Here is a 13,865-nt window from a genome sequence, read left to right as displayed (position 1 = left end):
GAAGGAATCTTTTCCTTATATCCAACCTAAAGCTCTCGTGGCACAGCTTGAGGCCGTGTCCTCTCATCCTTCCGTGTTACCTGGGCAAGGGAACGATCCCAGCTCGGCACAGGGAGCTGTAGGGAGGGGGAAGGTCCCCCCTGAGCTCCCCTTTCTCCAGGCTGAGCCCCCCCAGCTCCACTCCTGCTGCTCCAGCCCTTCCCAGCTCCGTTCCCTTCTGTGGACACGCTCCAGCCTCTCCGTGTCCCCCTTCCCGTGCCGGGCCCAAAGCTGAGCCCAGGATTCGAGGTGTGGCCTCAGCACAGGGACAGTCACTGCCCTGGGCCTGCTGGCCACCCTATGGCACCCGAACAGGCTGCCCAAGGGAGTGCTTGAGCCACCAGCCCTGGAAGTGTCCAAGAAATGCTGGATGTGGCACCTGGGGACATGGTTCAGTGCTGGACTTGGGTTAACAGTTGCACTTGATGATCTTAGAAGTTTTTTTCCAGCCTTAAGGATTCTATGATTTTCTGATTCCAGGGATGCCAGTTATCCACAGGCACGAGCCCGAGGTTTTCCCTGTCATTCTGAACACGATGCCTCACATATTCAGGGATGGGAAGGTGCTCAGCAGACCCGAGGTGCTGCTGGAATTGTGGTGTGTCACTTGTCGGCTATGAACAGCCCTCATTTAGACACAGCATTGCTGTGACAGCACAGGATGTGCCTTTGGAAGTGTGTTCAGGACTTCCTGAGGTTTGCAGTCATTGTGGCAGCTTCGCAGAGAAATGGCTTCTAACAGCATTCCCATTAGCTTTTCACTGATTCTGTTACCAACTGAAAATAAGACCTTAAATAATATCTTAAAAAGCAAAAAAACCCCCAAAACCAAAAAACAAACAAAACCCCACCAAACCAAAACCAAACAACAGCAACAACAAAAAAACACCCCAAAGTCGAAACAATCAACCAAATAAGCAACAGCAGCAAAAAAATAGGAAAACGTGAAATCTCCCCTTTAGTATAAATATCTTACAAAAGGTTATTTTTGAACACTGAAATCCGATGCTGTTTCTCAAGTAAAACTATCAATGCAGGGGAAAGTAACAAAACTTGGAGGTCTCCAAGTCACACTTGGTTGGGGAAAAAAAATAATCACTCCAATGACAAATCTTTGTGCCCAGTGTTGCAGGACTGGAAACTTCTTTTGTTTGACATATAATCGAGAATCTGTAATCAACAGGACTTAATGTCTCGCTCTTTCCAAGAAAGGGGAAGATGTAAACAAGTGAGCTGAGTCTTGAGAGGCAAAGAGCCAGGAAAATGGCAAAGCAAGAGGGCAGTGAGGAATAAACATCCTTCAGCACTCTGGTCTGGAAAAGAGATTTAAAAATATGTGACTCCAGTGTTCAGGCTGCCTCCCGAGATGGCACATGCCCGCATTTGCATAAGAATCCTGTGGCTCAGCACCTCTCTGATGATAGGAAAGGGCACCGAGTTACAATTTCCTGTTATCCCTTAGTCGAACCTCTGCTCTGGTTACTCATTCTAATGGAAGCACGAGAATACAACCTGCGTGACAAAGTCATCTGCAGCTCCCGGTCTGAGCCACTCCCAGACCTTTAGACAAAACAGATTGCATATCAGTCACCTCATATTTTGGGAGGAAAAAGTCACTGAGGTGAAACTGGAAAGGCACTGAAACTGAGCCTGTGCTGGCTGAGCAGGGATTTATCTCCCCTCGGGCACGGCCAGCAGCATTCACGGTCTGTCCTGTCCCAAAACCACTGAACTCAACACTCTGAAAGCCAGAGTGGAATTTTAGGGGCCCATTTTAAGGGCTAATTCCGTCGATTCACACAAATGTCCCTCTGTAAGACAGGAGCCATCAGCACTCGTACACACTCAAAAAGCAGTTCCAGGAGAAAACCGGAGTGAATTTGTCCATGTAATATCTGCAAATCTGTCACTCTCCGTGCCTCTCCACAATTAGTTCACTTTATTTTAAATGTAGAAGTTGTTTTAAGAAGCTAAATTCTGTTCCCCTGTGAAGTTTCTGGATAAAGAACTGGAGGACAAAAATGGAAGTGCAAAATGCCATAGTGAAGAAGTTCCCTTTTTTCATTCGTTTCTTATTTTATCACGAGGGACTCAAAACACAAAACTGAGTCTCACATAAATAACCAACTCCAGAGCTTTACGGTGGAACTCTGAATAATTATAAATGTCACATATATTCTTAGCTGAAAGCCCTAAATTTCAGTAGTCAAATGTTGTATTGTCAGTGTACCTGGACAGCACCTTCCCAGTGCCCAGAGAGTTAACATCTCTCATTTCACTGCTTCCAAAACTGATGCAATGTTTGCCAGGCTTTAGGAGAGGCCAACAGCTTGATGAAAAATGCATTTGCTGTTAAGCTTGAGAGGCAAAATGGAAAAGGAAGAATTATCCAGACTGATGACGGGGTGGACAAAGTAAAATTACTGGAAAAGTCCAGTAAATTACAGTTGCTTCTGTGTAGGTGTCTTGTGATGCTCAAAGGCCAACAGCAACTGACGTGTTCAGTATTAAAGTACAAAGGGGCTTTTCTGTGCCATCTCAGCTCTGCTTGTATAACAATGACTCAGCTCTGCAGCCCTGGCTCACAGCCAGCATTGAAATTCTGCCTGGAAGAGCATTTTTATCCCTAAAGCAGCACTGAAAGCAGCTACATGTTTGTGGGTGAAAGAGAATTAGGAATTGTGGATGTTTTTTATAGCTAATAAGCAGGGAACTAGGAGTTGTGTACAGCTGACAGCACACTTAAAAAAACCTGAGGTGGATCAAAGTACGTGGTTTGTTCAAGGGAGAAAATGGCAGTGCTTGGATTTTAGTCTCCCTGTGGTGGAGGGGGAAACATTCCAGACGTTTTCCTGCCATCAAAGGACCCAAGCTGGATCTGAAAACAAAACGCAGGAGGTGACACCCCCGGGCTGTTCAGAACGGCCTTGACAGTGTTTGTTTTTGTTCACTCTTACAGACGTTCTGTTGAACATGCAAACAATGATTAACAGCGGTTTAGGACTCGTTTCTTCTGCCTGTTTCTTCTGCCATTTCTTCTTCTGTCTGCCTTGTTTTTCAAGGAACTTCTTTGCTGTTTTGCGGGAAAAGCTCGGCCCAGAGACACAAGCTCAGTGTGCTGAGAGGCAGCAGAGAGGAGGTGAACAAAGCAGCTCCCTCCCTGCACTGCAGCTTGGATCGCATCCAAAACATTCCCGGGCAGCAGGCAGAGCGGGACATGCACACAAGGAGCTTTAGAACAGAGTTATTAGAGTTATTAGCAGTTGCTTTCGCTGGCACACACGCAGGCACAAACGTGTGATTTCAGCCCTTTATAAAATGCCCTTTGCACGTCTCCTTCCAGCAGAGCACAGGGAGCTGTCACATGTCCCTCTGGGTCACCCAGCCTGTTTATCGTGGCAGCACAGATCTGAAAGCTGAATCCCATCTGTCCTACAAAGTTAAAATACGCTTTAGATAAACAGGGAGACAGAGGACTATCACTAATTTTCATCTTTTTACTACCAATCTGTTTTTCTTAAATTTTTTCTTCCTTCAGCTCCTGAAGTTGGTGGCTTCTTAAAAACTTTGTTTAGTGAAGTTATTTTTAGCATAAGGCTATAAAAACAAAACCGAGGGAGTTGTCTTTTTTTGGTAATCTCAGAATATCACAGCCAATCTCACAGTACTTTGAATTCTGACTCACTATTTGTGTAACCCTCCAGGCTGGCAGCACAGGGACAAGCAGTGACATGCCACGGGTCTGTTTGTCTCGTGGGTGGAACCCGAGCCAAGCCTGGATCTTACTGCACTGCTACAGGCTTGGGGAAATTATATTTATCTCCACAACTGCAAACATGTAAATAGAATGAGACATACCTATAAATATAATATAAAATATACTTCATCATACACACTGAGAGGCAGGTGTGAGTAATGTTATGAGATAGGAATATATAGATTTTTTTTTTTCCTTGTGGCAAGCAGCCCTATTTTTGTCTGGACAAAGAACAGTAATTGGACTTGCACACACCCTGTGATGGCCTGGCTGGCTGTCCCAAGTTAAACCTGGTAGCTAAAGATAAACAGATTGCTTCATGTAAAAGTGATGCCTCGTTGCTAGGACCTTAAAACCAGACCCAGTTTGTGTTCCAGAATGTACAGATTCGTTGGAAACATTTCCCTGACCCCAGATTCTTCTCTCCTGAAAGTAGGTTGCTCTGTACCACTGCCCAGTGACCTAGTTTTGAAAAGAAATGTGTGTTCCCAACTGCAGGCCCCGTGCCCTGGCAAAGGCTGTAGCCACCTGTGCAGTCAGAGCAGTCACAAGATACAGATTTCTGGGTTTTTCAGCTTTGCATTTATTTATATACAGCTCAGAGTCAGCTGCTCAACGAGTGTTATTCACCAAGAGCTACCAGAGGGAGAGTGCAATGTTTGTTAAAAGCATGTGCTTTGTTCAGCCAAAACAGTTCCCCCACCATAGATTTAGTCATATTAAGGGAAAAAAAACAAGGGGGGGGGCTCCTGTGCTTTCTGGTTTACACAGAAAGGAAAAAAAAAATTACAGAAATTTCTCCTTCTCCATCTACAGGAACATTAAAAAGAGAAATATGCACCCTAAAATCCTTAATAAATGTGTGATGTGCTTTAACACTGCCCAGGCTTTACATCAATCTCCATCTTTACAGATGTGGCCTTTTATATTTTTAAATATTAGTCACTTGTGGCCTTTCCTCTGGGAAGGGTGCCTGGGATGTGCAGCAAGCACAGGCCAGCCTTGGAGCAAAACTTCAGCCACTTGGCACCACCAAACAAAAGCCTTGCTGGAAACAGAGCAGAACTGGCAGCACAAAGCAAACCAATGGGACATTGCCCACTTCTACCTTTTGTCCTAAATTTATGTAGCCAAATAATATTTCCAAGGTTGGCTATTGCCATGGAGCTTTCTGAACTTTCCAGTTAACATTTTTCCCTCTTCCTGTTCTTGCATTTTGAGTAATTATTGTTAGGATGATTTATTTCCTTTTTACTGTAAACCAGGAGGTGCTAGAAACTCTGTTAGGAGAAAGGAAAGTAAAAGGATTTTGTTGTTGGGGTTTGTTTTTTTTAAATTTCTTTGGTGGTTTTGTATTTTTGTCTGGGTTTGAGGTATTTTTTGGGGGAAATAGACCAGCTCCGTAGTGAATCTTGCCAGTCACACACGTGCTGATGCTTTGTGAGTGGAGGATTTAACAAGGTCATCTGGCTTCACTGAAGGAGCAGCAGATAAAGCTGCTAAAAAAACACACTGAAACCATCTTGGATTTTGTGCACTCCATCTTTAATGTGATACAAAATGAGTTAAGAGCCAGTCTGAAAGGTATAATGAAGTTTAATTAACCCGAGGCACGTTTCTACATCAGTTCACAGAAGGTGGCTGCTTCATAACCGATCAAAGCTTCCTGTTCTGGAGGCGAGTAAACAACCATTTGAATTTCAAATGTCAGCATTTCATCACAGGGCTTGTTTTGCAGGCTCACATCAAGAGAATTAACTCGTCAGGCAGCTCCAACCAGTTCCACGGGCAGCTCGGGACTGGGCCGCGTGACTGGGGCAGCTCGTGTGACACACCAGCAGCCACCTACGCTCCTGTGTTATGTTATTTTTCCAACTTTGCTCACTCAGTTCTGCTTTTTCTCTCAGCCTTACAGGCCAAGAGCAGCCCTACAACCAGTCCTGGGCTTTTCTATGGAGCCTCAGCCATCCTGGGGAAAGGGCTGGTCAGAGGCCTCAGTGGGTCATAAAAAACTGGCAGCAAAGGTCGCCCCCCTTTTCTTTAGGGCACTTCTCCCCCGTCCCTGCTAGGTTGTTCCCTGAGCACTGCTGGGGATCAGGCAGTAGCTAAAGATCCCAGTATCGTTCCTATCGCCATCATTAATCCCAATCTTCATTATAATCCCTGTCCCCTCATGGCCCCGGCTCCCTCCCCCTCCCCGGCCGAAATCTGCCCCGCCAGGCGGCTCCCCCTCAGCAACAGCGTGACCTCACCGCGGGCCAATCAGCGCCGAGCAGCGCCGAAGCTTCCAGAGCTTTCCCTGCCCCCGCCGCCCCCGCCCCTCGCTAACTGCCCCCCCAAGCAACCAATCAGCGCCCGCCCTGCGATCCACCCCACCAATCACCACCGGCTTCCCGGTCTTGCCACCAACGCCTGGCGCAGACCCGCGGCGAAAAACGGTTCCAGATCCATCCGCGCCCTCAGAAATTTGCAGATTTTTTTAGGGTCTGATCCCCCTCACTGAAACTCTGGGACCCCTTTGCCTGCGGAAGAGGGATTTGAGCGGGGAAAAGGCGAGTGCTTTCCAGAACAGGGGTCTTTTCCTGGGGGACTACTTTGGGAGGCGGATGGACACGTTAGTTTTGGTGGGCGGGGCACGGAAAGCCCAGAGCCCTATAAATAGGGGAGGGTGTGCGTCACTCGGCAGATTCTGGGATTAGCACTACTGGATACTTTGGACAAACTCATCGCTCAGGGCCGCAGACGTGAGTGCGCTGAGGGGAACTGGGGGGTGCAGGGCGGGGGGAGACAGGCTGAGTGCTCCAGGCAGGACCGTACCCAGCGGGGCGGGTGCCGCGGGCTGGTTTGCAGGAGGGTAACAGAGGGAGCAGGCTGCAGAGTTCTGCAGTGTTGCTTAGCGCTCTGAACCGCGGCGGTGAGCGCTGGGGCTGGGAGGGGGGGCCGCAGTCAGGATAATTGTTGTCCGGGGAGGCGGTGCCGTGCTGGGGAAGATGGCGCGGGCCGAGCCGTCCGTGCCGGAAGGCGGCTGTGAGTCACTACCGGGGCGGGGGAGCGGCGGCGCTGCCGCAGGGCGGGTCCGCGGGGCGGGCCGGGCTGGGCCGGGGCTGCCGCATCGCCGCCCCCGAGAGGCTCCGGGGCTCCAGTGCTGCCCTGAGGGGGAAGAATGGCACGGGGGATCGAGGGGCTCCGGTGCCGCATTGCTGCACTGCGGGCATGAAGGAGGAGCAGTCTAGGGGTCCTTTAGTGAGTAATCTGTTAATAGAACTCGGCGGACTTCGCGGTAAAACCAGGTTTAGTTAGTCAAATTAGAAAATTACATTTTTATTTCACGTTTTTTCTTACAAACAGAGGAAAAAATTTTAACTAGTGGGAAATAGTAACCGTAATCCCTTTGTTTAGGATTTACTAAAGGTTTTACTTGGCTAAGTAGCTATAGCTGAAACACTTGTTTGTCTTGCAGGTCAACATGCAGATCTTTGTGAAGACCCTGACTGGCAAGACCATCACCCTTGAGGTCGAGCCCAGTGACACCATTGAAAATGTCAAGGCCAAGATCCAGGATAAGGAGGGCATTCCTCCAGATCAGCAGAGGCTGATCTTTGCTGGCAAGCAGCTGGAAGATGGGCGCACTCTCTCCGATTATAACATCCAGAAAGAATCCACCCTGCACCTGGTGCTGCGTCTCAGGGGTGGGATGCAGATCTTCGTGAAGACCCTGACTGGCAAGACCATCACCCTGGAAGTTGAGCCCAGTGACACCATCGAGAATGTGAAGGCCAAGATCCAGGACAAGGAAGGCATTCCCCCGGATCAGCAGAGGCTGATCTTTGCTGGTAAGCAGCTGGAAGATGGGCGCACTCTCTCTGACTACAACATCCAGAAGGAATCAACTCTGCACCTGGTGCTGCGTCTCAGAGGTGGGATGCAGATTTTTGTCAAGACCCTGACTGGCAAGACCATCACTCTTGAGGTGGAACCCAGTGACACCATCGAGAATGTGAAGGCCAAGATCCAGGACAAGGAAGGCATTCCCCCAGACCAGCAGAGGCTGATTTTCGCTGGCAAGCAGCTGGAAGATGGGCGCACCCTGTCCGACTACAACATCCAGAAGGAATCAACTCTGCATCTCGTCCTGCGCCTCAGGGGTGGGATGCAGATCTTTGTGAAGACCCTGACTGGCAAGACCATCACCCTGGAAGTCGAGCCCAGTGACACCATTGAAAATGTGAAGGCCAAGATCCAGGACAAGGAAGGCATTCCCCCGGATCAGCAGAGGCTGATCTTTGCTGGCAAGCAGCTGGAAGATGGGCGCACCCTGTCCGACTACAACATCCAGAAAGAATCCACCCTGCACCTGGTGCTGCGTCTCAGGGGTGGGATGCAGATCTTCGTGAAGACCCTGACTGGCAAGACCATCACCCTGGAAGTTGAGCCCAGTGACACCATCGAGAATGTGAAGGCCAAGATCCAGGATAAGGAAGGCATTCCCCCGGATCAGCAGAGGCTGATTTTCGCTGGTAAGCAGCTGGAAGATGGGCGCACCCTCTCTGACTACAACATCCAGAAAGAATCCACCCTGCACCTGGTGCTGCGTCTCAGAGGTGGGATGCAGATTTTTGTCAAGACCCTGACTGGCAAGACCATCACCCTGGAAGTCGAGCCCAGTGACACGATCGAGAACGTCAAGGCCAAGATCCAGGACAAGGAGGGAATCCCTCCTGACCAGCAGAGGCTGATCTTTGCTGGCAAGCAGCTGGAAGATGGGCGCACCCTGTCCGACTACAACATCCAGAAAGAATCCACCCTGCACCTGGTGCTGCGCCTCAGGGGTGGCTGTTAAGTTCTTGTGTATCTTGCTTGACACCAGGATTGCCAGTGGCACTTGTGTTTGCACTGTAGTTCTTCAATGTCTTAATATTAAGTTAATGCAAGGTTAATGCAAGCTTGAGTAACTGCTGAACAACTGTCTGTTGAAATGCTAATAAACTTTTCTGTTGCACATTACACCCTGTAGTCTGTCTCAGTTCAAGCAGGTGAAACTGGTGTATTAAGTGAAATGCTTTGGCTTCTTACCATGGCCGTTTAAACCTCTTTGCATGTATGATGAGGACCAACCTTGTGGTTAAAATGGATCTGGATTAAACTCTTAATGAAGTGCTAATAATACCATGTTGTTTCTTCTTCCTAGATTTTAGCAGCACTCTGCTTCCAGGTGGGATTTGAAGACCTCACAAAATGGTGTGGTGGTCATTGCACGTGGGGTGGGTTTTGCTGCAAGTTCTGGACTTGTAGCGTGTTTAAGTGGTCTCTGCTGGCCCTGAGGGTGGGTGTGAGGGGTTCCAGTGCCTGGCACTGCTCTGAAGGGACCTTTTGTGGGTGGGGGTGTTTTTTGGGCACATGGGTCTAGGGGAGGACTGGTCACAATGGGAATTGTGTGGTGGGTGGGAATGTGAAACTTGGAATAGGTGACTGAACAGAGTTAGAACCGGCAGATTTGGTAAGTTCTACACAACCATTAGTGCCCAAACGGGAGGGAGGGACTTCACACTGAAGTCTGGGTTAGCTGGCTTTGGGTTTGTTTTTTATGGGGTGGGTTAAGGAAACTCAAAAAAGTGGGGTTGGGCTGGTTTGGTTCAAGTGCAGTGGTGGGTGTTCAGAAAGGAATGCAATATCCACATGCCCTTCCCCAAAAACACGGAAAGGAATGCAATATCCACGTGCCCCTTCCCAGAAACACGGAGTGGCTGGCAGGCTGTTTCCTGTTGAATTCTGACAGCTGCTTGCCGTGAAATGGGGCTCCTGGCCCATCTGAGTGCCCACACCCTGTGCTGCTGTACTCACTTTACCCCAAAAACTCAGTTAGGAACCACCTTGGCTCCCTTTACCCCTGGAGTGCTGCTGTGGAAGTTGGTTTGTTCCTTTTGAAAATAATCACTTAGCATCTGTGGTAAGTGCTGCACTTAATGAGAAACTAAACCAAAAAGTTGCTGTTCTCATAGAATACTGCACACTGCAAATTCAGTGTGGGTTTAAGGGTTATATCCATGATCAGGTTTAATTTTTTTTTTAGGAGCAGGACTTGCATTTATGTCTGCTGAGCTAGCAGAAATACAAAGTTCAATAAATATTTGCTGTCTCTGCAAGAAGAGACTTCCCTTAGTTCGAATTTTGCTGCAATTGCTTTCTTGGTTTTGTGCTTTTTGCAGTTTAAGCACGTGGCAGGGTGCCCAGAGAGGCTGTGCAGGCAATTCCCTGTGAGGAACTGCAAGGCCATGGACGAGAACCATGGGAATAATTGAGGGCAACCACCTGGGGTGGCCCTGGTTGGGCAGGGTGACCTCAAATGTCCCTCCCAGCCTCTCTCTGGGCTGGGTGTTTTAGCCCTGCTCTGTGTTCAGCCCTGTCCGAAGTCCCTGAGCAGTTCAGAGTCCCACAAAAGTGCTGAATAATCTGACATTCCTGATTTTTATCTTTGGGGTTTGAGGTGGGCACTGAATAATCTGACATTCCAGAGGTGACAGGAGGGTTCTGCACAAAACCTCTGGTTTTTGGCCTGAGCCAAACTGGTGTTGAACTGTGCCTGGGGTGGTCCAGGAAATGACTGCAAGGATTTCTTCATTAATAACAAAAAAATCCTTGCAATTTAAGTAAATTATATGAATTAGGGAAATGTATATGAATCACAAAGAAATGTGAATATGGAATTTGTGTAACATGCAGTGTTTATACTGAAGTTATTAGCGTAAAACAAAGTAAGATATCAGGCAATACAACTGATTGATGGTATTAAAGTATACTCTTTTTTTATCCCTAAAATACAGTGGTACCTCAAAATTCTGCTCAGAGACAACTATTCATAACAAAAACAAGAATTCAATAGGTTTTAGCCAGAATCTCAATGCTGTTAGAATAATCTTAACGGTCCCATATTTACCACAGATTCTGGCAATATCTTTTAATCCTGCTGTAATCTGAGTTTTGTGACTGGCCTTTGAATTTTTTTCGTATTGCATTAGTTAATTTCTAGTCTGCTCTCCCTAAAAAAAAATCAAACAGAACTCCAGAAAGAAAAACCAGCCAAAATTCTGGGGATTTGTCTTCTGTGCTTTAAAAAAAAAATTACTTATGCCTATAAAAAGAGACATTAAATAGCCCATTATACTGGGTTTGGATACATTTGGGGTTTTCTCCTTTCGCAGCTGCCCCACAACATAATCCTGCAGGGAAAGTGAGGGTTAGGGCAAGTAAATATTGGGAATAAATCCCTCAGTATTTCTGCAGCCTTGTCCACAACAACCAAAGGTGTTTTTGAAGATTTTGCCCCATTTGTCTGTTTGAAAAGCAGCAGGAATTCCTGTGCCTCCGTGGCCACAGGATGTCACTGTTCCTCCACAAAAAGCTTATTTTTGATCTGGGTTTCCTCTTTTGCTGCTCTTTGGTTGTCGGCAGAGCATTCCTACAGGCTGTGATCCTACAGGCTGCGATCCTACAGAAAGGGATACATCAAGGAGAAAGAAACTTCCATTTTAGGAATAAGAGAGCTGGATGGTTCCCTCCAAGGCCTGAGAAAAATATAGATTGGAGCCTTCAAATGCTATGATGTGGAACTTGCAGCTCCAGAAATAGTGTTGTGTAGATTGGTCGAGCTCCCTGGGCTATCAGACAACTTCTGACAAGGGATTATATCGAAGAATATTTTATGTTTCAGATTGGGCACTGGCACTGGTGTCTCTAGAGGCACCGGTTTCCATCTGTAACTAAGAAATGAAGTTACTCAAATTTATCACTTCACTGTGGCTTTTACATAACTGCTACATGGAAAAAAAAAAGAAAAAAAAGCCTTACAAAAACACTTGATATTTTCCCAAGTGTGAAAATACACCTTTAAAAGAAACTATTTTTTCTTTTGCTGGCCTACCTGTTGTATTTGAGAGAATTTTCTTTTTCCACCCACGCATGTTGTTATTACAGGTTTTCCTCCTCCTGTGAGGATGATTTTGAGCTGCTTCACCTGAATAGCCACAGATCCATCCTGTAACTAAATTACAAGTGACTTTGAGCTTCTATTTACAGCACACTGAAAACATGGTATCAATCATAAGACTGTTAAATTTTTCAGTATTTGGTAAAGATGGGAACTTTGGAAAAGATGCAAACCAGAACATTTCCTGATATAAATATTCTGTGTTCACCCAACACCATCATCCTCACGCTTCCTTTTGCTTAAGCAGGTTCCAGTCATTGCTTTTTCTGCTGCAAATTGCTCATCTATAATTATAATAATGAATATATTTGATAATATTATTGAATGAAAAACACTTGACTTGAAATTTCACTTGGCAGTTTGACTTCTCTCTTCCCGGATTTCCATGGGCTGTGCCTCTCCTGTCAGGAGAAACTCAGACACATTTCATGAGTGAAACGAGCACTTGTGACATTCCTTCATAAAAGCCTCAAAAAGCCAGAGGAAAACTCAGGCTGGCAGTCAGGTGAGATGAAGTCGCAGCTTTTCTTCTCCCTGCTGTGTTTGTGTGCCGTTTGCTGTGGTGACCTCTCAGCTGGCAGCGATTCCTTTCCCAGGGAGCTGCTCGTTCCCGTCCCTCCTGCAGCCCCAGAGCAGATGTGCAGGCAGGGCTCTGTCACGATGCACTCCCTGATTTCATTCCTTGCCTGCAGTGCTGGGATGCCTCCCAGGAAAGCTGGAGAAAGAAGCCCAAGAGGATTTAAAACCAAAAGTCTGAGCTGGGCCTGAAGCTCCGTGGATATCGCAGTAAATGAAGTGTAACACAGCTAAAGCAAACTCAGCTAGGTCAGTGCAAGGCTGGCATGGGGGAGGCATTGGAGAGATTAGATCTGATCTTGCGTTTATCTTTTCTTTATAGGCTGTTCTATGGTCTTAATAAATCGTTAAGAAACCATCATGGAAAGAAAAAGCAGCTTTGTATTATCCCTGGAACCAGCTTCATTTTTAAACACAGGAATCTTGAGAAATAAGGTTGAGAAAAATCTCCTGCAAAACCACGAGGAGGGAAAAGGCACGGTGCCATTGAACTGGTGTATTTATGGGGAGGTGTCAGCCTGCATCCAAGCTGAAAACATCTGGGAAAGTCCCTGTGGGTGAGGATCACATCCCAAGGAAGTGTCACAGCATCCTGCACTCCTGTGGGATGAGGATTGCTCCAGGCTCTCCTTTGGCTCAGGGTAGGTTTGGAAGAAGGGAGGCACAGCCAGAGTTCAGATGTTGTGCTGTGACACCTCCAAAAAACCCACCAAGGGGTTCACCTCACTTCTGGGGTTTCTCCTGGAATGTCTCCCTACTATCAAGGTGTTGGTTGGAAGGAAACTTCACCATTTTGCTCATTAATAAGATTTCCTAGCTGAGCTCTAGATCACATGAATGGCTTTGTAAAGCATCAGGAGTTTGGGTGGGAACTGCTGGAGCAGCATCCCTTGGGGCAAGGCAGTGGCTGCTGCCTGCCAGCCTGCACTGGTGCTGCAGGAAAGGATCCCAAAGCCTCCTTTGGGAGAGCTGGAACTCGTGCTGTGGGATGATATCCTCTGTTTCCCAGGGTCCTGTTTTGTGAGGGGAAAGTGAAGCAGTTTTGGGGTGTGTGGGCCCAAGGACAGTCAGTGGTGGGGTGGGGGCACATCCCTGCTCCCAAGAGAAGCCTTTCCCAGACTGTTCTCCTTTGGAGAAAACACAGGGATTTTTATGAGCTAGATTTTTCTAGCTCATAACTAGAGCAGATGAAGTAACCAGTGGCCTGGGAATTTGGGATCTGGGGCTGTTCTGTGCCCATGAGGAGCAGCTGGCACTGCACTCGGTGGGGTCACCGGGTTTGTGTCACTGGGGCTGTGCTTCCACACCCAGCCTGGCCTCAGCTGCTCCCAGGCGCTTCTGCCTGTGCTGGGCTGGCTTTGGGAGCCTTGTGACATCCTCATGGGGCTGGGCATGGGAGGCACGAGGTGCTGGCTCCCCGTGTGCAGGCAGGGGTTAAGCATTCTGAATTTGCAATAGGCAGCCAGCTTTCCCATATAAGAGCACTGCACTCATTGGCTCTCCCCTCTA

At 47.5% G+C, this 13,865-nt stretch overlaps 1 protein-coding gene across 1 annotated transcript; it reads left to right on the top strand.

The window, feature by feature from the left end:
* The first annotated feature begins 6,480 nt into the window (after positions 1 to 6,480).
* On the top strand, positions 6,481 to 8,962 carry UBC (ubiquitin C). The gene is made up of 2 exons (XM_088177026.1): positions 6,481 to 6,540; positions 7,257 to 8,962. The coding sequence occupies exon 2, from the start codon at positions 7,263 to 7,265 to the stop codon at positions 8,634 to 8,636; it is 1,374 nt and encodes a 457-aa protein (XP_088033152.1). The 5' UTR covers positions 6,481 to 6,540; positions 7,257 to 7,262; the 3' UTR covers positions 8,637 to 8,962.
* Positions 8,963 to 13,865: the final 4,903 nt, after the last annotated feature.

The sequence above is a fragment of the Sturnus vulgaris genome, chromosome 21 (genome assembly GCF_052056855.1).
Source record: "Sturnus vulgaris isolate bStuVul1 chromosome 21, bStuVul1.hap1, whole genome shotgun sequence".
In the NCBI taxonomy this organism is placed as follows: domain Eukaryota; kingdom Metazoa; phylum Chordata; class Aves; order Passeriformes; family Sturnidae; genus Sturnus; species Sturnus vulgaris.
Note: the sequence above shows the minus strand (reverse complement) of the source record. Positions and strands in the feature narration are given on the sequence as shown.

Excerpts from the sequence above, each read along its gene's own strand:
- UBC (XM_088177026.1), top strand. The coding sequence starts at position 7,263 with ATGCAGATCTTTGTGAAGACCCTGACTGGCAAGACCATCACCCTTGAG.